We start from the raw sequence: 21,935 nt of genomic DNA on the forward strand, positions 1-21,935 counted from the left end.
GCCCAGCACCTCACACCTGTACTGTCAGAGCAGCATTCGGAACCTGAACAGATACACGACAACCGGGCCTGTACTGCCGCGTCTCGCGGAGACGCACAGGGGCCTGACTCTTACGCCCAGACCCTACTGCTTCCCACCACCCTCTGCCTTGCTAGGCCTGGGGTCCCATTTCCACCTGTCACTGGCAAACACACGCACACACAACACAACACTCACGACAGAGCTCCAGTAACCAAAACAGTGTCACACCAGCATCAGGCCAAGCCCAGAGACCAACCCAGAACTGAGAGTTCAGCAATAAACCCTCACATCTGTGGCCACCTGACTCTCGACCACAGTGCCAGGACTGTCTTTTCAAGAAACAGCGCTGGGACAGCTAAACATCCACACACAAAGGAAGAGAGTGGGACCCCCTGAATCACACTGTCTACAGAAATTAACTCAGATTGAATCAAAGACTTACATGTGAGAGGTAAGCTACAGAACTCTTACAAGAACACACGGGTGCGCATCTCTGTGGCCTTGGATTAGACAACGGTTTCTTAGATGAGGTAACAAAAGGACAACAAAAATTAAAAACTTCTGTGCTTCAAAGGACAACACCCAGAGAATGAAAGACAACCCAGAGAAGGAGAGACAGTGTTTGCAGACCACATGCCTGATAAGCAACCTGAAAGCAGAATACATAAAGGACTCAAAAAAAGACAAACTCAATTTAAAGAACGGGCAACGGACTTGGGCAGACATTTCTCCACACAAGACAAGCGGCACACGAAGATGTGCACCATCATCAGTCACCAGGGGAATGCAAATCCGAACCATGATGAGATACCACTCCACACCCACCAGGACGGCTGCAAGGACAAGACAGAAAAGAGTAAGTGCTGGCGAGGCCGTGGGGAGGACGGAGCTCCCCTGCGTGGCCGGTGAGAGGGCAAAGGCTGCAGCGTTAACTCTGGCAGCGCGCCCTGGGCCCCACCACTTCCGGCCGGGGTGTGCGCTCCTCTCGGGGAAGAGGAGTGGGAACACTCTGTCCACACAAGGACCTGAACACGAGTGCTCACAGGCACTGTCCGCCACAGCCGAAAGGTGGGGACGCTGAAGCGTCCTCCGACAGACGAACGGGCGAGCAAGAGTGGTCCATCCACACGGCGGACAGCGTCACGAAGCATGTCACGCGCCACCATGCGGGGAACCTGGGCAACATCGTGCCCAGGTGAAGAAACCGGCCACAAAAGGCCACGCGCTGTAGATGAAAAGCCCAGAAGAGGCACATCCAGAGACAGAGGCAGGCTGGTGGGCGCTGAGAGCCGGCAGCACCAGCGCAGGACGGGGAGTAATGGCTACTGGACGCGGGGCTCCCTACCTGGGATCTGCTCTGAAGTCACGGTGCTGATGGCCACACAACACAGTGAATGTGCTATAAACCACCGGATTGTGCTCTTCAAAAAGCTGAATTCTATGGGGTGTGAATTGCACTTCAAAAAAGTTGGTATTTCCAAGTAAGTCACGAGCTGAGTTTCAATCAAGCTGCTTCTCAGACGGGCGAGTCCTGACGCCGGCTCCCAGGCAGAGCGGCAGGCAGGTCTGCTTACTGTGACAGGCACCACAGGGAACAGAACTGCCAACGTGCCCTGAAGGGAACTTCATGATGAAGTTAAAACTGACTACAACTGTGATTAATTTCCACAGGAAACAACCACACAGCAACATTAGTTCCCTACTTACTTATTTAAAGATGACAGAGCTACTGAGTGACCCTCCCTGAACCCTGGGCGTTGAGCACAGCACAAGTCGGTCACCTCCGGGCTCCGGGTCACCGCCGCGGGCAGAACGGCATCCCTCACGGTCCCCGCCCTCCAGACCTCACACACCTTCCCCCAACACACCGTCCACCTGTTGTCCTTGATACACTGTCTTCACTGAGACCCCACCCTCTCTGGTCTTCCTCCCCACCGGGCCCTCCCCAGAGTCCCTCTAGACACCAGAGTGCATCCCCGCATTAGCTGGGCACCTGCCCGTCCCCCTCCTCTCTCACCTTGTCCAACAGCGTCGACCGCGGGCCCCCTCCCTGTTCACGCCTGAAGCTGCCCTGCACCTGCACTCAGAGCTGCTCGGCACTTCAGCCACACCCATACTGATGAGAATCGCCTTAAAATCTGACTCCCTGCACCAGCCCCCCGTCAGAGACACCACCTCCACCACCGCAGGAGGCTTTCCCGGAGAGCACGGCTCTGGGTCTCACTGGCTCATCAGTTCTTTGCTATGTCTTTCCCAGGACCCCAAACCACCCCCCACCCTTGTCTGGTTCTTTACCAAACAGCCACTCTGTCTTTGAAAACCAACCAACCCATCCACCCACTCTTTTCTGGAACTTGCCCTTCCTCTAGGGGTCCCCTCTCGGTCCCCACTCTCCTTCCCTGCAGAGCCGAGCCTGCTAGAAAGGCCACTGACACGCTTTCCATCTGTAAACCTTCCATTTCCTTCAGTGCACCTCAAAGCAAACCCATTTTTATCATGTCACCCCACTAGAAAGATCACCAAGGACAACCCTCATGTCCAGCAACTGAGGAATGGTTACAGAACGTGGCTATCATAGAATGGAATATTACCTGGCAATGAAAAGGAACAGAGTGCTGACACACTTCGTGACTTGAATGGTTCTTGAACACATGCTAAGTGAAAGAAGCCACTCATGAAAGGATACACACTTGACAATTCAATTTATAGGAAATGTCCAGAACAAGGACGTTACACAGACAAAAAAAGTAGATTAGCGCTTTGCCTGGGGGTAACTGTTAATGGATAAAGGTGATGAAAAATTCATAGGTCGTACAACTCTGTGAATGTATTAAAACTGCTGAAATGTACTCTCTAAATGGGTGACTGCATGCTTTGTGAACTCTACCTCAGCAAACTTGTTATGAGAAAAAAACACCAAGGAAACAAAAACTTGCTGGTAAACCCAGTGGTCACTTTCCAGTCCTCAGCTTACCTGAACTCACCACACGACACCAGTAATTTGGGCCACAGCAGTAAGGACCTGGGTTACGGCCCTGTGCTCTAAGAGCCACTCTCCTCGCAGTGACCAGAGGGTCTCCCTGCAAGTGCAGTCAGTCCACCACCTCAGTCACGTGCTATCACAGTGACTCTCCACGACCCACAGGATGAAGAGCACACTCTTCATCGAGGACACACAGGCTAGCTCTGCAGCAGGGCTGGCAACACTGCCCTGAAAGGGCCCAACAGCACACGTGGCAGCACTGCTCGCCTCTGCCCCTGCGGGAGCAGCCATAGGGAACATGGAAAGGACCCGGCATGGCCGCATCCCACTGAAGCCCTTTTTAACAATAAAACAGGTGGGCAGACTTGGTCAGAGGCTGCAGCCTGCTGGTCTTAGTTTCAGAGGGTCACCTCTGGTCACTCCTTTGACTTGCGGCAGCCATACTGATTACAACCCTTGTGTTACAATCCAGTCTATCTCTAAAAATGTGTTGGACAGGAAGTATTAAATACGAGGCATTCCTATGCTACTGTTTCAAACCCAGGGAAACAAAATGCATTCCTAGAGCATCCAAACACCCTAACGAATTTAACCCAAAACACCATCAAAGATGTCCACCTGTCTGTGTAACAGCACACCAGGGGTTCTGGGGTAACACACAAAGCCTGCACTTCACTCATTAATGATCTTCTTAGTGGACATGGTGTGTGCACCGAGCAATGGCACTTTACAGAAACAGATGTCAGCTCCCTCCTTCATCGATAACTGCAAGAAACATCCCAGTAATGAAAAGAAACGCAGAAGTAACTCGACGAAGAGCTCTTCTGAACTGGACCCTGGACGCCTCGCAGAGGCTGATGCCGAGAGCCAGGCAGTGGGGTGGGAAGATGCCCCCTCATCTGGATGAGGCGGGCCCGCCGGGCCTCTTCCTCATCTCCTGCCTCCACACTGGGCTTCTGACTCAGAACACGGACCTGGGGTGAAATTTCTGGATGGTTATTTCAGGGAGTATTGGTAGTTAAAGAGCTGCAGTGCCAGGGAGTCCCTGCACACTCGCCCTCGCGCACCGCACTCCATCAGTTACGACTGGTGCAATGAATTCACGCATTCAAAGAAAAACCAAGAATCATTAGTTTTCGATTTCCCACAGGAATAACCAGACGCTTCCCCCCCTCATGTGCAATAGCTTAGGCACAATTACTAATTTTACTGGGGTACTTGTCAACAACAGCCTGCTAGGGTTGGTAATTATCAACACAATTTATTTAAAGTGCAAAGAACAAACAAAAGAACCCAGAAAAATAACTTGCATGTAATGCTCTCCTGTTTAAAAATGTTAGTAATTAACTAAAAAGACAAAAAATAAGCATAATCACTTCCCTGGAGGGCTGGACTTGACCTGTGGGGAGCAGGTAGACATTCCCAGTTTCAATGAAGTCTCACCTCCTCCTGTGCCCCACCCACACCCCCAGGCTATGCTGTGGTCTGGATGCTCCCTACAATGTGGGGGTGTCAGGAGATGGGGCCCTGGTGCTGGAGCCCCTCCCACCACGTAAGGACACAGGGGGAAGGCGCCAGCTGTGAACCAGGAGGAGGGCCTCCACCAGACAAGACCACGTGGTACGCTGACCTCAGACTTCCAAGCCTCCAGAACTGTGAGAAGTAACTTTAGGTTTGTAAGCCGTCCAGGCGGTGTATTTTGTTACAGCAGCCTGCGCAGACTAAGACGGGCTGGGACTGCCCCAGCTCAGTGATGGACGGGACTGGCAGCAGTGGGGTCCTTGTCTTGCTCCTGACTTTAACGGGAGGGTGTACTCTGAGGGTTTATCCAGGAAACAGGAAGTTTCCAGTAGGTTCTATAACCAAAGTTCCCTTGCATTTCCAATAAAGGGCAAGGTGTGTCTGCATGTATGGTGGAGACCATCAGGTGTGACACTCCAGGCACTACAGCATCACCATCACATCATCCCCGAGTGGCCAGTTTTCACAGAAGCTGCATGCAACAGGCAGCACACTTAACCCGTGCTGGGTGACTGCGCTCTCCCACCTCACAGGGCTTTGAAGACTTTACAGAACGTTAAAAGAATCGCTTTTAGCGCTGACTACCAACAAGAGCCGCTGCGCAAAGACTTCAAGTGCTTGCAGCACCCGTGCCCACGCAGCAGGCGGCCACCGCAGACCTGCGCAGACAGCGCTCCGCACCACGCTTCCTGCTTCCTGAGCTCCAGCAACTTCTGCACGTGTGTAATGTACGCTGATGCAGTGTAGCTACTGGGTGCGTCTGGGGCCCGAGACCAGCTTGTACGCCACGTGCACTTTACCTTTCCAAGCATCCTGCCCAGGAAGTAGTAATGTCTGGCGAAGGAGCCTCCCACGAGCATCTGAGCGGCCGGGCTGGGGTACAGGAGCCCTTCATTAGTAGTCTTAAAGAACCCCTGGTTGGGGTTAAACCCTGACTTCAGCAGTTCATTTAGGAACTCTCTGAAAATGCCACCGCCGTCAATGCCAGCTTCGTCCAGGCCGTGCGCGTTGAGTAAATGCACACGAATCCGCTTTTTCAGATCAGGTTCTGTTAAAAAAAAAGGGGGGGGATGAGCAAGGAGAAAACATCTTTTTAAAAAGCAATAAAATAAGCTGGTATCATAGAAAGACAGGGACGAGAAGCAAGGATATTAAAAATATTTCAATGCAAGACTTAAAAAAACCAAAGACATTAACAAGAGACAATGAGATAAACTGACCAGCACTTCCCTCAGAGCCCACACTGAGGAGACGGGAGACAGAAGTCCCCTCATGTGACGACATCAAGGACGGAGCTGGTGGGGGAGGGGAGGAAGGTGTGTTTAGAAGAAAATAAAGTTACCCCACATCTGCTAAAGGACACAACAAACTAAAATACTAGGAGAGGAAGGGAGTGGAGTTACGGACTTAAGGATAATACTGAAACAAAAATGACCAAGAAAGGCAAAAAGAAGACGTCAGTGAGACTAACATTACAGAGACCTTCTGAAAGAAGCAAATGGTGCAGGGAGTGAGGATGCCAGAATCTACACCATCACTTACAATGATATTTGGCTGGAAAATGGGGGGGAGGGGTTGGTTATATACTGTGTCACAAGGATTAAAAAAAAAAAAAAAGCTGCAAAGCTGCTCCAGTCTGCCTGACAGTGAGAGGTCCTCGTAAGGGCGGCCCTGCGCAAGCAGGACACAGGCCCCAGGGACACCAGGTGGGGTCTGGCAAAGTAACTGGCTGCCCTTCACCAATCCTACCAATGTCCTTCAGGTGCTCTGCATGCAGGAAGAGGGGCAGCAGGGCCCGGGGGGTGGGCCCGCACCCAGGTCTGGGCTGCTGCCACCTTGAAGGCACCCCAGGGACAGCAGCCTCTAGAGAACAGGCTGGAAGGGGGCAAGCAGAGTGCTCCTGCAGCAGCACCCCAGCCCTGCCGCGCCAGTGCCCACGCTCCTCAGGTCACGGGGCGGGGGAGGGGACGTTCCACCACGCGGTCACAGCGGGCAACAGCTGACCCTGTGGCCCAGGGGGCTAGGACACCCCCATTCTTCAGGGAGAACGCCAAGGACAGGGAGGGCTGGGTTATTACCTGAAGACACACAGTTCATATGGCAACGGGCACCTCTACAACTTTCAAACGGGTATGTATTAGCTACAGCGCTTTTCTACTAAAGCGTACCTTTATTTTTAAAGTTTAACTATACTAGATGAAGAACGTAACATTCACTGATGATTAAATCCCACACATGGGTTATTTGCACCTCTTTTGATCAACATGATCACAAAATGTTCCATCTCAAGGCCTAGGTAAAATGCAGAAAGAATTCTAAGCAGATAATCATGGATGTAACACAAAAATACAGTTGAGCATTTATCTTTACGTATATCCTCCTAACAGTCAGTTTTAAGAATGAAATACAAGCATTTATTTGTCAAATGTAATTATTTCTCAAACTGAATGCCAGCACTTAATACAGCATCAGATTTTGAAAATTCTAAGTGTAAACATTTTTAAGTGGGAAACGCTCAATCAAAGCCCGCAAACCCTCTCATTCAAACGCAGCCCTGATACCCCTGCGGGGGGGGGGGGGGCGGCGTCTGCATCTCAGAGACTCCACGGCCGTTCACAGAAGTCACCCCCTCAACTACGGCTAGAACTGGGGTTCAGCCGTCCCTGGAAGCCCATTTCTGTGAACAGCAATACACAAAGCACAGCATTTTCAGAATCAAATCTAGTCGTCCGGGCATCTTGCCACTTCCTGATTCAAAAGATGAACTAGAAGTGTCTACTTACACAGTAAGGCTCTGGCGGAGGGGAACCTAAGTCAAGTACTACAGCTGACCCTTGACCAACCTGGGGGTGAGGGGCCCACGCACAGCTGAAAGCTCACATGCAACCTCTGACCCCCCAAACGTGAGCACTAACGGCCCACTGGCCAGAGCCTCACCGACACACGACAGCCAAGCAGCATGTTTTTGTATGGTGTGTTGTGTCCTGTTATTTCTACAGCAAAGCTGGAGAAAAGAAAACGTTCCTAAGAAAATAAGGGAGAGAAGTACTGTGCTGGGTTCATCACCACAAGCTTCCACCACGTGTGTGGGTTCAGGATGGACGGCCTGCTGTCAGGACCCGCATCAGCACTGTCTTACACGACACAGCACTGCAGCTGCTCCGTGTGTCACCAGACATTCGACATCAAAGATGAAAAGATAACGTGAAAAGAAGAGTGCATCCGTTCACAGGTATAAGGACTCACGCACTGATCACGAAGCACCAGGAGTACGACTGCTCCCAGGAGCCTGGCTCATACACCCGGAACGAGTCCAGCGGGATAAGAGCTGGACGGCAGGCAGGAGCGCCCGAATTCAGACTCACAAGGCAGCGCTGGTAACTGTTACAGGTTTAAGCCGCTTGCCTGTGTCCGTTAGCTGGTACAGTTTCTCCAGCTACAAGAGAGGCCTCCCGCATGATGCTGCAGCTCTCTGAAAGCAGAGTTACAGACGAGCAGGAAAACCAGCACATGGCGGGCTTTAGTCACCGCCACTCACGCCGTCCTTGTGCAGGGGCGGGCCATGCGCTTCAGGACGCGTCTTCCACACAACGGTCTACACACAGAGTGCTCAGGCGAGGGAGCAGGAACAGAAATGCCCCCTACAGTCAGCGGACTTGCACGCCAAGACCCTCGCACCCGCACGGCAGGTAAGTTTCAACGGTACGGCCTGACGGCTATTTCCTACTCAGAAGTGGACGAGGACCGTCACAAAGGTCTCCGTGCTGGTGGCCCTCGTGCACACTGAGCGGGGCTGCGGGGCGAGGAGACGGACGAGGGGAAGGGAGGCAGGTACCCGTGGTGTCACTTCATGGAAGTACGTCCTAACTTCTGTCCGCCTTTCTTGCGTTTTCTCTGAAACAGTTTCTGCGCAGCGCCAGCCCTTCTCCCACCGTCTGCCTCAGTGTCAGAGCCCGTGTATCACACGGGGCCTGCGTCGTAGAGGAAGTCAAACGTGGTGCATAATCTTCTTGATCCTTGCGTGACGAGAACCCTGGCTAGGCCGTCCAACGCCAGGCTACGTCCTGGCGCTGAGTCTTCGACGTCTCCTTCCTCACCGGTTGTGAAAGCGCCCACCTTCTTCAGGTCACCTTCAGTTAAGTCTGGTGTGGGGTCTATCAGCTCTTGAATTTCAACAAGATCCGTATTTTGGAGCCCCTCACCCTACCTTTCCTGCCATATCCACAGTCTCTTTAATGACTTCCTTGATGGACTCTGTCTTGAATCCTGCAAAGCCACACCTGGACAGTTTTCTCCAGCAGGAATTCACTGTTTTGGGCTTGCCAGCTTTCCTGTTTTTCTAGAACAACGATGGCGTCCTCAGTGGCGGGACCCTTTCGGACTCTCACGGTGCTCTCTCCATCAGAGTCCCCTCCACCATGCTGCCACCCTTTCTGTAGAGCTCCGACCCCCATTCGGGGGCTGAACAGAGACACTGTGCTCGGGGAGACAGACCACTCTGACACCTTCGGTGTTGGACTCGCGGGGCTCTGGGAGACCAGGGGCACTGCCCAACACCAAAGGGACTTTAAAAGTCCGTCCCTTACCAACAAGGTACTTCCTGCCTGCAGGAACAAGGCAAGGACGGAACCGGTACAGAGGAAGGCTCTGGTGGTCCAGGCCTTGGTGTTGTCCGGCCGCAGGACCGGCAGCTGGGGTTTCTCCTGCCCTTCAAGACTAGGGGCCAGCAGCTCTGCAGAAGAGGGCAGCCTGACCACACCCCCAGCTACACCCACAACCAACAGTGGCTAGCTGTCCCGTCCCGCCTCACGTGCTGGTGCAAGCTGCTTCTCTTCCGCACTAACCCACGTCCTTTGTGGCCTTTTCTCCCAGGATAGGGCACTTCCGTCTGCATTAGAAGCCTGTGCAGGCCGATGTCCTTTCTCCTCAACGATTTTCTTGGCGGCATCTGGGAACTCACCTGCGGCCTCTTGCTGGGCTGCCTCTGGTCTGTCATCCTGACAACTGAAACCAAACTTCTTTCTAAAGTTACCAAAACAGCCTTTGCTGGCATTAAATTCTCCAGCTTTCTTTCCGTCACCTTCCTTCTGCTTTAAGCTGTCACATAAAATACAAAGCAGCGTGTGACACACTATTCTGAACAGACCAGAAATAAATGTCAGGGCTCTCCTGACAACTCCAAAGCTCCCCCAGAAATTCCGGGCAGTTTTGAAGCAGCACAGTTATTAGATGGCTTGTGCTTTTTACGGCCAACGAGGGAAAGCAAGTTGGAAAGTGCGTTAGAGAACGTAAATCTCTAACACAGCGTATGGGTGTATTTTTGGAGTTTGAAAATTCTTTAGAAAAAGTAAATTAACTGAAACATTTCTGGCTTTTATATAAATAAAATATGTGAACTTAAAATAGTATATTATGGGAAAATACATCACAATTTCTTACTATATTTTCGATTACATCAATGTTATTGGAAATTAAACATCTGAAGAATTAATGAAAGCACGATGAAAGAAAAAAAGTTGCCATGTCTGAGGATTTCACTTTTTCTCAGATCGTATTCGAGTCCGTAGGGACACCTCTCTCACAACAAGCCTGCACCCACAGAAACGCTGCCTTTTCAACACAAGATAAAAAGGTATTTCGCAATTACAAAGCTCTCGTGTCTGCAGCCACAGCTTCACAAGTTTCCTTTTCCCCCCACACTGGTCCTTACGCCAGATTCATCCGTCTTGCAACAGCGGCAGCTGTGGGACAGGCCAGACAAGTCCCCGTGCTCCTGTCGCGCCGGGAGTGCTCCGAAGGTTCCTGGCACCGCCCGACAAAACGAGGAATTCGCCAGAACCTCGAGGTTGCTTTTTACTGGATTTACCGGAAAGACGAGTGGCTCAGGTGGAGGCGACCAGCGTCATGTTGCCTCGGGCAGGCCCTCACACCACCTAGCTCGGCGCCACATCTCCAGAGCAGGTTTGCAGGTGACACTGACTTCCATCTGTGGTGACTCCACAGGGCACCTTTCCCTGTGTTTACGTCCCTCTTAACTGTGAATGGTGCCGTGCTCTGTGTTTGTCTAAGTTCTGATAAATTCTGACTTCTTGTAACAGATCTGTGCGTATTTCATGGCAATGAACGGTGAAACAGACTAGCTCCTACCTGTATTTGATGCACCCACGACACACCTGGTTCTTAATTTTTTTTGAATATTTCTAGGCTACATGATTTACCTGCAAGTTTTCTGAAACTGTCACAAATCTCAAAAAAATTTGCCAATATGTTTATGGAAAAAAATCCGCATAAGTGGACCCATCCACTGTGCTGTTTGTTGTTCAAGGGTCGACTGTACTTTGATTTTGCCCTGTTATCATTCCTTCTTCAGAAAAATGATGTAACAAATCCTGCCCATTAAACAAAACGAAGCAAAAGCAAGCGACACACAGAAGCAGGGACACGAGAGGCTCCCAGGGACTGACCACAGGCAGCCCTGAGCTGGCTCCAGTGCAGCCCCCCCCCCCCCCCCCGTCACGCAGGGCGCTGGAGCTCACCGGGACGCACCATCTCCATAACCCTCACAGCACCCGAGAGCAAACCCGTGCACTTCCCCACCCTCTCCACCAGGAGGAACAGACGTCCACACCGCGCTCAGACCGGGCAGAAGGCTGCAGTGTGGCGGCTCGGTGGGACCAGCGTGCTCAGGCGCCACTGCGCCAGCACCCGTGTCACCGGCATGCTTGGCACCCACTGCAGAAAGAGGGCACTGAATATCCCTGAGCTCCACTGGGTCAGCTCACTCGTCCAATGGGGCTAAACTCACACTTGAGAAAACTCTTCTCAGATGAGAGGAGACAAACAGTACCCGTGAAGACTGGGTTTGTTTTAACAACTAAGGGACACATGAAATAATCATACTGACCGAGCACATGCAAATGATCGGTCAACAAAGCACGTCAAATCAACTTTTCGCAAGTAAATGAAACATTCTGAAATGACATTTAAATATTTTACAATTTGCATACCAGAATACCAAACAATTTTAACACAGTTATGGTTTAAAAATTCTTACAAGGCCCGAATCAGAGACCATTTGTAAAGATTTATGGCACTGTAAAATAAATATTACGAGATTTTTCCAAACCCTTTAAATCCAATGCAATTATCAGCATGCACAACTAGAGAGTTGGAGTATGACCAACTTTTGGACAATTTTTAAGCTTAAGGATTCATTAGGAAACTCGGGGCTTGCTGTAACTGAGCAGTAACGTCTTAAGCAATCAACATGGAAGCTTTAAAAGTTAACCGAAAACCGCTGAGAAGCACATATCCTCACTTGGGCTGAAGAGGTCACAGACGCGCTCCAGCGCCAGAGCCGGTTCTGCCAGGAACGTCCATGCCCTGCGTGGTCATCTCGCCGGGAAGACCGGTCCCTCTCTCCTACATCCTGGCTCAAGTCCTACCTCTCGTGAAGCCTCCAGCATCAACCACATCTCAGCTCCTCTCTGAACACAACTGCCAATCATTTGCAAACTTATCATCATAAACAGTTGTATCTCTTGATTTTTCCCCAGGTTCAGTACAAATTCAACAAACATCTATGGAGTGCCAGCTGTGTGGCCTGAAGAGACCCCAGGAGCCGTCCCAGACAGGCCCTCTGCTGGAGTGAGAGAGGGACATGGAAACCACTAATGCGGTAATACAGATCCCAACACGCAACCAGTGTAACAGATACAGGAGCAGCTGCAGGTCCCAAAGGGGGGAGGGGACTCTTTTACCACAAAAATACGTCAGACGAGGAGTCAGAATACCTGACTTCTGCCTCAGTCGTACAAAAATTGTGAAAACGTGGTACTCTCGGCAAGAGTAACCTGTGCAGTGAGGAGCTCGGGGCCTGTGGTCAGCCTCAGTCTGACACTCAACTCGGGGGGCCAGGGCACAGATTAAGTGACAAAACTAAACCACACTACAAACAAAAGCTTCACACACAGAAGTGGAACAGGGCAAGGGAGCAAGAGACGCTGGCCTTCCTCTGCTGGCCCCGCAGCGTGACAACACTAGTTCTTTCTCTAAGAAGAAAAGAAGGATTCGCCATCAGAGGTTTTGCTCCCCGAGAAGAAAGTCAACTGCTCCCCAGAAGAAGAAGGCAACTGTTACCTCACATTTGACAACCCCCACCGGCTCCCAAAGCTGCAGTCCAGAGCCGGCCAAACTTTCGTGCTTAATTCCTGCACTGACTGAATGCAGCATCGTGGACGCCAGGTTATGGGGCGCATGTTGCTGGCCTCTAAGTGCTGTCCGGGTTCTGGTCACAATGAACTTGTGTATCTGGCAGCACTGCCACTGAGGCACACTTACGTTTTTACAGAGAAGTCTGGATTGCAGCGGTGTTTACTGCAGTGTATCTAATTTGCTTACAGTTTGGTATTTACATAAATCAATTGTTATATACAAAACATAGCCTGTAAATGATTGTCCACTGACATTTTTAGAATTACAGGTTGTCAACTAAATTTTAGAGATAAATAGGTGGAGGCAGGAAGTTTCTTGCCTTAAAAAAAAAAAGTCAGTATTTGAAGAACTTCTGTTGCAATAATTATTTGTCAATCTTAGAAATGTTATTTGATAACAGACAACTCCCAAATCTGACCCACTACACTTCAGGTGTACAAAGTCATCACAGAACAAGGTAATGAGCGCGCATGTTCTATGATTACCTTTTTCTATAATCCCCCAGCCCCCCTGCCACACGTACGTACACACACAGAAAGAATTATGTATACCATTCTCTGGGGAAAGTTTGTCATAAGCGTCTTCATAAATATAATTTCTTCTTATTGTGACATTAATTCCATCCAGAAATGGACCATCTCCTTGAACATCTTGCTTGTCTGCATAAATCAACCTCTGAAAGATCTAACAGAGGGGAGATTGTAAGGTTATACTTGAAGCAACGGACTTCTTGTTAAAACATAAGCAACCAAAAGGAAAAACTGCTAAATAAATCAACTTTTGTATCTCCATGAACTCTGAAACAAATTTTAAAGGCCAACGAATCAAACTGATTTCATGCCTTCCCAGTAAACGTGTAATCTGTATCTATTTGTAGTAGCGCTCCCTTTCCCTCCTTGACAGCTCACTTCTAAAACCCCACGCTGTGGTGTATTTCAGTATTTTCTTTTCTGCAGAGATCCCGGTGGTGGAGGAAGAGCAGCTCTGTAGAGCGGTCTATTAGCCTCAGCAGGAGTAACGACAAAGTCAAGAGATCCCACCCGGCACTGAGAGGCCAGCAGAGGGCGCCCAGGGACCAGGCAGCGGCACGTGTGCAGGAGCGTGAGCGCGCACGTGTTTCAATGAAGCAACGCCAACAGCTTTAAAGGGAATTTATTCTTATGCCCACCCTGTGAAGAGTGGGCAGCCCTAAAAACACCATCTTGAAGCCATCACCTAAGTACAGAAGTGCAGTAGTTTTTCGAAATTTGCTAGGTAAGTTGGTGAATACAAAAGAAACATTTTAAATTTGGAAACAGATACATGTAAACAAAGTTCTGTACATCAGTCAGAAATCATTATGTGGTGGGGAAGGTACAGCTCGGGTAGAGCATGGGCCTAGCATGCACGAGGTCCTGGGCTCCATCCCCAGTGCCCCCACCAGAAATAAATAAATAAGTAAATAAACCTAATTACCCCCCCACCAAAAATAAAGTAACAGTTGAACTGCCATTAAGAAAAATAATTACACAAAAAATTAAGATAGCCATCCATTTCTTAATTTTTTTAATAAGGTAACATTTGTGATAAATAACTTAACAACATATTGTACAGGGGACTATCTTCAAAAAAATCTGCATTTTCAAAAACACAAAGTTTACTGGACAGAAAGGACCTTACACAGAAACGACAGTGTAACAGGCCTTTAGTCACAAACAAGGAAAAAGTATTTCAGGTCTGTACAAAGAGCTGTTTGGCTGGATCACAGGTTGACAAACCATGGCCAACGAGAAAAATCTAAATTACGTAATCAGATAGGTACCCAGGACACTTTAGAGATTCTTCCCACTGGTGTTAGTTTTTAAAACTGAGATGCTATAAATAACCACAAAACACACGAGGTCAATGCGCAAAGAAACCAGATTCCATACCTTTACTCGTTCTTCAAACGGGACCACGAAGGGCAGCTCTGTTAGGATGGCGAGCTGCCTCTCCTCGGACACAGACAGCGGCGGGGACTCCAAGCCCACTGCAACACAGTTTCAGACCCCGTTAGCCGGGCGCTCTCCCTTCCAGACCCACCAGGCTACGTTCAATTTGAGACACTCATTCTTCAGGAGGTCAAACTGTATGCAGGGACACCACTACTAATCTGTGGTTGCCAACGGCGGGGCAAGGGGCTGGCTACCAAGGCACGAGGCAGCTCCTGGAGTGATGAAACGACTCTGCCTGGCTGATCGTGCTCAGAACGCACAGCAGAGCAGACCGAAGAGCGACGCTTCGGTACGTGAGCTACACCGTGACGCACCTGAGCGGAGGGAGATGTGCGGGGCCCCGGGGACTCACCATCCAGGGTGGACCGCAGGGGGCCGATCCTCCCCATTCGCCGGAACCGCCACGCGTTTCTAGACGCCGGCACGTAGAGCTGGGTGACCTGTGGGGACCAGACAGCCAGTCAGCACTGCCGTAGGCTCCAGCACAAACCTCTAGCACACCTCGGTCACACCGAGTCGGTGCTTCACGCTCAGTTAGGCCCCCTGCTCTGACTCGGGCTCTTCACAGGAGACCTCTTCACACTTCCTCTCTGTGCCGCTGCCCTGTCGCGCTCTTACTCTGTAATCACTTTTCCTAAATACGCCCCAAGGAAACCTCTCCTTGTTCTGTTCGGTGACTGACAGCATCTGGACACAGCAAGCACATCATCATCATGCAGCTGCTGTACGGATCCTACCCTTGCTTACGTTACCCTTAAAGGACTGACAATTTCTTACTGTTACCAAATATTTACTTTCTCAGAAAAATACTGTATGCTATCACTCACATGTGGAATCTAAAAAAATAACACAAATGAACTTTTTTACAAAACAGAAACAGACTCAGACATAAAAAACAAACCTACGGTTACCGGGGGTGGGGGGTGGGAAAGGAGGTGGAGGGATAAACTGGGAGTCTGGGATTTGGAGATACTAACTCCTACGTATAAAATGCATCAACAGCAAGGGCCTGCTGTGCAGCACAGGGAACTATAGTCAGCACCTCGTAACAGCCTATAATGGAAAAGAATCTGAAAAGGAGTGTGTGTGTGTGTGTGCATGTACAACTAAAACATCCTGAAGCGTTATGCTGACACCAGAAACTAACACACTGTAAACGGACTGTACTTCGGTAAAAAAAAGAAAAAATTTCACTTTCTCAAAATTAAAAACACACTGAGCATCCAGATAAGGCTGGTATCGCATGCTATCTCGTAAGTTGCTTTACTCTGTCAGGTCCCTTCCGCCCCGTAACTGTCGGTGGAGAGGCAGAAACATCTGTCCTGTAATCTCTCTCATCATCTGGATCTTGCTAATTGCATCTCACAGTGTCAACATGTCCTTCCAGGCCCTCCAATTCCTATAAACTTGCGGTTACAGCTGGAGGTTTCACCACACTCAGGTTTGGTTTTGCAGAAACACTTCAGAGGTGGACGGTGTTCTTCCCTCAAGAGGCACATGTGGTTCGGCTGCTCCAGGCCTGTGCGCTGTTTCCACAGTTCAGCGCTGAGATCAAGAACTTGTGGCAAAGTAGCAGTCGATTATGCCACCAGACACACTGCTCAGTCAGCTGGTACTTTTCTGGAGCAAAACTTCCTGGCGCACAGCAGCAGCACAGACCTGCCGCAGCACAGACCTGCCGCCTCCCGGGGCCTGTGTGGGGACACCTGCGCGGCACGGCCGACATGGCTGCCGGCGCTGGGGCCTGTAGGACGGCGTGACTGCAGTCCAGAAAGGCCTTCTTTGTGCATCGTCAGCTGGGTCTACATCGAGAAGGGCCTCACAGCATCGACTCCTTGGCTGGCCCAGGTACCGATCACACAGGAGGGGCAGGCTGGCGTGTGGCACTTCTCTTTGCAAACCAGTACTGAAAACTCGGGTGCGTCCTACACGAACGGCTGCTGGCATGCTTCTTCTCAGCATCCGTTTCATAAACTCGCAAATGCACACACACAGGCTACTCCGTCCTCTGCGCCTGCCTTGCCGATGCTCCCTCCCACCCCCTCTGGCAGCTCCAGGCCTCACACGGCCTCCCACGGTCCCTGGCTCCCTGGTGACAGAACAACCCACACCCATCTCGGGTAGCTCTCCCCCAGGCCTACAACCCACCACTGTGCCAAGGACTCTTTCTCTCTGGCGGGAAATGCTGAGAAACCCCACGGCGGGCCCAGGAGGTCTCCCCGCTACAGGGACTGTCGCGGCTTCTCAGCCTGGTCAGTGGGCAGAACCAGAGCCACGTGCGACCTTGAAGATGCAACCTTTCACGTGGACAAAGCAAAGCTGCTGAACCTGCCCTACGACACCCTTGTTCTCTTTGAACATTCCTGTAACCTGGCTTCTTCCCTACCCGGCTCTCCGCCCCACCCTCGAGATTCTGAGATCAATCCTGTCCTGCCTTTTTCTGACAGACAAAAATGAAACCCCTCATGTCCTTTGTTAATGTTGTTTTAATTTATTTTCAAACAGATTATACTATTAAATCTACTTTAGACCTAGATCTTAATAATACTCAATCTGTCTCTATGACTTTAGAAAAATCACAAGTTCCATTTCTTTTAAGCACTAAATATATACTGATAATAACAATAAAGGCAATTTTTTTTTAACTCCACCCAGAACTATTAGGCTTCAATACACTTCGCCGTTAAAAGGGAAATGAGGGTTAATAACAAATGCAGGACACACACGCTGGCCAGTGATGCCGCATACACCTATCATGGGCCACGAGCTGCTCATGCAGAAGTTTACTACTACTATTTAGGTGCATGCTAAGTAATAAACAACTTTAAAGGATTTATTTTTCTCCCTCGCAAGTGAAAAGCTGAAAAAAACATTTAATGAAAAATACTTGAGAGATCTTTCAGTAGCACCTTATCTGCTTTAATGTCTTCTTGTTCTGACAGCCAGTGATTTGGAGGACAGAAACTTCTCCTTGTGTCTCTGGACTTCAGCATCTTCACCAGGTTGGTGATGACCTGAAGAGGAAACACAGGACCATGTTACACACAAGCTCGGGCGGCCAGGGCGCAGCAGCAGCAGCAGCGGGAGTGAGGCCCGCGCAGCTCCTCACCGACATGCCGGAGGGCACGCGGGCTTCCACGGTTAAGAACCGGCCAGATGCCACCGGCCCGGTTTACAGAAGAGCATCTCATTCCGCCACCAGAAGAGCTAAGTCTTTCATACAGAGTGGCTGGCTATCTACCAACAGAGAAAAATTAACACAAATATGTGCAAGACCTGATTTTTTAAAAAACTACAAGGGAGTAGGTTTAAAACTCAAATCTGGAAATGCATTAGCTCGAGCACAGCACTTCCCCTAAGGTCAAACACGTGTCTTACTTCTCTGAAAGCCACCGTCAAGGACACCAGGGTGAGAGCCGCGTCCTGGGAACACCTCACATCTTCCAAAGAGAAAGCCAGTCTCGGGACTCCTCTCACACAAGCCTCTGAAGTTAGGTCTACTTCCCACCACGCTTCCACGAGACTTGGCCTAACTCCCTCCGTGAGGTTTCCCAGATGTCCTGGCCTACCCAGACTCCCCCCCGCACCCCCACGGCTCAGCCCTTCCGCGCTTCCTCCCGGCAGGCATGAGCCCCCCCTGCAGGAGGCGCCCGTGAGCAGAGCCCGCCAGCCCCCGGGATGCCTAGGAGGGGCCTGACGGCTGCCTTGGGGTCAGCAAAGAACTGTAAACTCTGTGATGGATAATTAAAGAGATCAAACAGCAACTGTCTATTTTTAAAAGATGAAGCTGTACGTTAAATAGAAACGTGTTTTGTAATAAACAACGATAAATCAATACAAAGTTGTAAATACAACTTCAAACCTTTACAACCAGGATTGGATCACACAGCTGCCATGTAGTTTAAAAACTATGATGATGTTTTCGGAAAAAGCCATCAGGCTTGTGTACGCATTGCCTTTAATTAGATAAAATATAATTTGGATAAATAAATTTCACTGTGTGTCCAACGAAAGTGGGTGAGAACGGGTCCTCGGCTGGCGTCTCAGGCCACTACAACATGAACCCCACTGGGAAGACATGTTCACAGACAGAAAAGGAACACCTGGGCAGTTTGGCCAGTAGACAAAACTACGGGAGTAAAAGCCGCTCTAGATCCAGAGCACAGCCTGAAACTGGTGCGTGTGTTCTACCAGCTGAGCCGTGGTGCCTGCCTTGTGGTGCTTTAATGCCTCTTGTAACACTGTGCTAAAATACCCTCTGGAATCAGCAGAAATTAGCCCAGGTAAGTCGTCAGGGTGAATTCAGAGTTTATTATCCCTGACTCTGGATTCTGCTGTGGCTGCCCAGGGGTTCGGTTACACACACACCATGTTTTATGATAACTGATTTTACGTGCAGCTGAGAAAAGCCTAGCTTTTGGTTCTATCTGGTTAACTGCTGGTCATAAACAAAGCATGGTCATTGACCTAACGCACTTAATTCCTGGAAGTCTCTCAGCTTTGCTCCTCCAAAGACAAAATCTCGGTGAGTTACAGTGTGTGTGCTGCCGTGGTCACACAGAGCTCACCACAGACACTCAACAGGTGCTCTCCCAGCAGCGGAGACAGGCGCAGTCTTTTGGTATGAAGAACATTATGTCTTCTCTTTCCATTTACATAACCAATCACACTGGTATTTTAAATAAATTCAGATTTAATGGCTATTGTGCTGAAATCTGCTCATGACACAGCACGAGTGCCGGCAAAGACTCGACTCTGAGCAGCATTCGTGCGTCACCCCCATGCGTCGCCTCCACCAGACTCGGCTCCAAGGAGGAGCAAGGTGCTCGAGTTCACGTGGGAGGCGGGGGGGGGGGCTGCCCGCTTCCTGACACTACTGCCCAAACCCCATTTCTGAGGACGTCTACTTTCTCTAGGTCACAAATGTCACTAAACTATCTAAGAGGCAACTGATGGAACAAAGTACATTCTTCTTTTCAATTCTGCTGAAGTTAAGCATTATGAAGTTTCAGTATAGGGCAACCCCTTTCACATTTTCATTCTAAGTATGAAAAAGGAAGCAATAAACCGTTTATAAAAACGTCCTATCCTGGTGTCACTGATCTTTTCCAAAAATTAAGGAAAGAAAGAGAGGCAGGGGGAGGAAGGGGAGGGAGGAAGGAAGGAAGAAGGAGAAGGAACAAGAGAGATCTGGGCTGAGAAGACTCGGGAGGGGAGGGGGATGGCAGAAGTCACTGGGGAAAAGCGCATCCTAACCAGTCACAGTTGACGGGAGACAAAACTTGAAGGTGAGCCCCCCACAGGCCTGCCAGAGAAAGTCCAGGACTCCTAGGTGAATCTGAACTTCAGATAAACATCAAGTCAATCTTTTAGTGTAAGTATGTCCCAAGTATTGCTTTATTCAAACTGTAAGTATGTCCCAAATATGGCTTTTTCAAAAGTATAAATGTATCCAAAATACTGCCCAGGACATACTTACATCTAAAACACATTTGTTATTTACCTGAAAACCAAATCCGACTGGGTGGCACCTATTTTGTGTGCTAAATCTGGCAACACTAGCCCTGGATGAACTCCCCAAACACTTAAAACGTCAAATTTTAAATTCAAGTATTTTAAATTCAAGTAAGAACACTTCTCTCCTTCATTTCAATGATTTATCTTCTAAGTTTTAGAGAAAAATACAAGTTGTAAGAAACCATGGAAATTTAACTGGATCCCTTTTGTGATTTCAAAACACCTTTAAACATGCTCCTTTTCTCTACATTCACTTTCAGTATCACAAACTCAATTGCTACTGAAAAAGCAAAGCTTAAGAAGTAACCAATAAAAAACCACACAAATTGACGAAGGATTGTCAAAGGTCAGAAAAACTGGAGTAGCAATTTAATACTGGATCAATAGACATCCGGCGTTGAGATCAAAAGAGGTTTTCTTTCAGTTAATTTTGTGCAATTTCCTGGCATATATCTGCCTACCAAAGACGACTGCCCCAGAACGGAAAGACGGACAGAGCTTTAGACTACACAGGCCCCAAGTCATGGCCGGTGCGGTTCTGCAAACTGAGATCAGAGGTTCCAAACATCTGTGGGTCTTAATCCCAGCTGCACATTAGACCCTCCTGCTGACAGATGCCTACATGGGGCGCCACCAACAGCAACTGTACCCTGCAACCGGGACATCCTGAGACACAGGGAAGCTTGAGAACCAGAGTGTTAAGACATAAAACTTAAAACTGCGAACAGGCAGACCCTGGAGTAACCAGATGCACCTCGCTCAACGCACAGTTCTAGCAGACTTTACCAGTGACAAATACAGTCGCATCATTTACATGATGCATTTAACCCTTGTCTCCCATGCCATGTTCCGTGCTAGATCCAAACTGTAGATCAAACACTCAAAAACTAAAAATTATTTAAGCAAGTACTCAGAAATGCACAAAATTGTTACGCATGCTCGATTATTCATCACTGAATTTAAAAATAGGTGACATCTGTAAACAGGTCCCCTTAACCTCAGTGTTAAAAAGATCAAGCAGATGATGGCTCAGAAACACAGACTACTCATAAAAACCCCATGTGACAACTGCCCAAGCTAAAGGTGCTCAATTAACACGCCTACTTCACAAGACCGCTGTCTGTCCGACAGCTCGCGGCTATGATGGCCACAAGAGGACCTGACTAGCAACCTCAGGGAAACAGTCTTACTAAACGTTACGTATATTATTACAGCAGGTAACACATGTATCTATGTATTACTGACAACAACACAGATGATGGCGACTCGACCACGGCACTTCTTAAAGGAAACCCCTGGTATTCAGTTACACAACTGCAACCAAGAAAAAGTACATACAGTTCAAACTCTGAAAGGCAACTGTGAGACTAAATGACATTATGTATATAAAATAATAATTTCTTCTTATCTTAAATCTGACACGTAAAATCCTGTAGGTAAAATCAAACATCTTGGATAATTATTTGAGAACTTCAAAACAAAGCACGGGACATAGCACATAAATTATGGGCACCTGGAAGTGTGGTGATACACATAAAATAACTCGTTTCGATTTTGATTTCACAGTGAAGCACACACACAGAAATGAAACACAAGTGAACCAGCAAGGCACCAGGTCTAAGACGAGCATCCCGTGAAAGGCCAGAGCGCCGCCGCCCTGCCGTGAAGCGGGGGTGCGGGATGGTCTCAGCAGCCGTGCTCGCCAC

The 21,935-nt window shown here is 49.3% G+C and overlaps 1 protein-coding gene across 3 annotated transcripts in view; it reads right to left on the minus strand.

Moving 5' to 3' along the window:
- Positions 1 to 21,935, minus strand: part of UBE3C (ubiquitin protein ligase E3C) — a 99,827-nt gene that overhangs the window by 25,446 nt on the left and 52,446 nt on the right. For all 3 annotated transcript variants that reach the window (XM_031455819.2, XM_031455816.2, XM_064487146.1), the window contains exons 14-18: positions 17,622 to 17,726; positions 15,065 to 15,152; positions 14,650 to 14,747; positions 13,291 to 13,423; positions 5,326 to 5,573 (exon numbers count right to left, since the gene is read on the minus strand). In XM_031455819.2, the coding sequence (XP_031311679.1) occupies positions 5,326 to 5,573; positions 13,291 to 13,423; positions 14,650 to 14,747; positions 15,065 to 15,152; positions 17,622 to 17,726 (672 nt within the window). The remainder of the gene's footprint in view (positions 1 to 5,325; positions 5,574 to 13,290; positions 13,424 to 14,649; positions 14,748 to 15,064; positions 15,153 to 17,621; positions 17,727 to 21,935) is intronic.

This window comes from Camelus dromedarius, chromosome 7, assembly GCF_036321535.1.
Source record: "Camelus dromedarius isolate mCamDro1 chromosome 7, mCamDro1.pat, whole genome shotgun sequence".
Taxonomy (NCBI): domain Eukaryota; kingdom Metazoa; phylum Chordata; class Mammalia; order Artiodactyla; family Camelidae; genus Camelus; species Camelus dromedarius.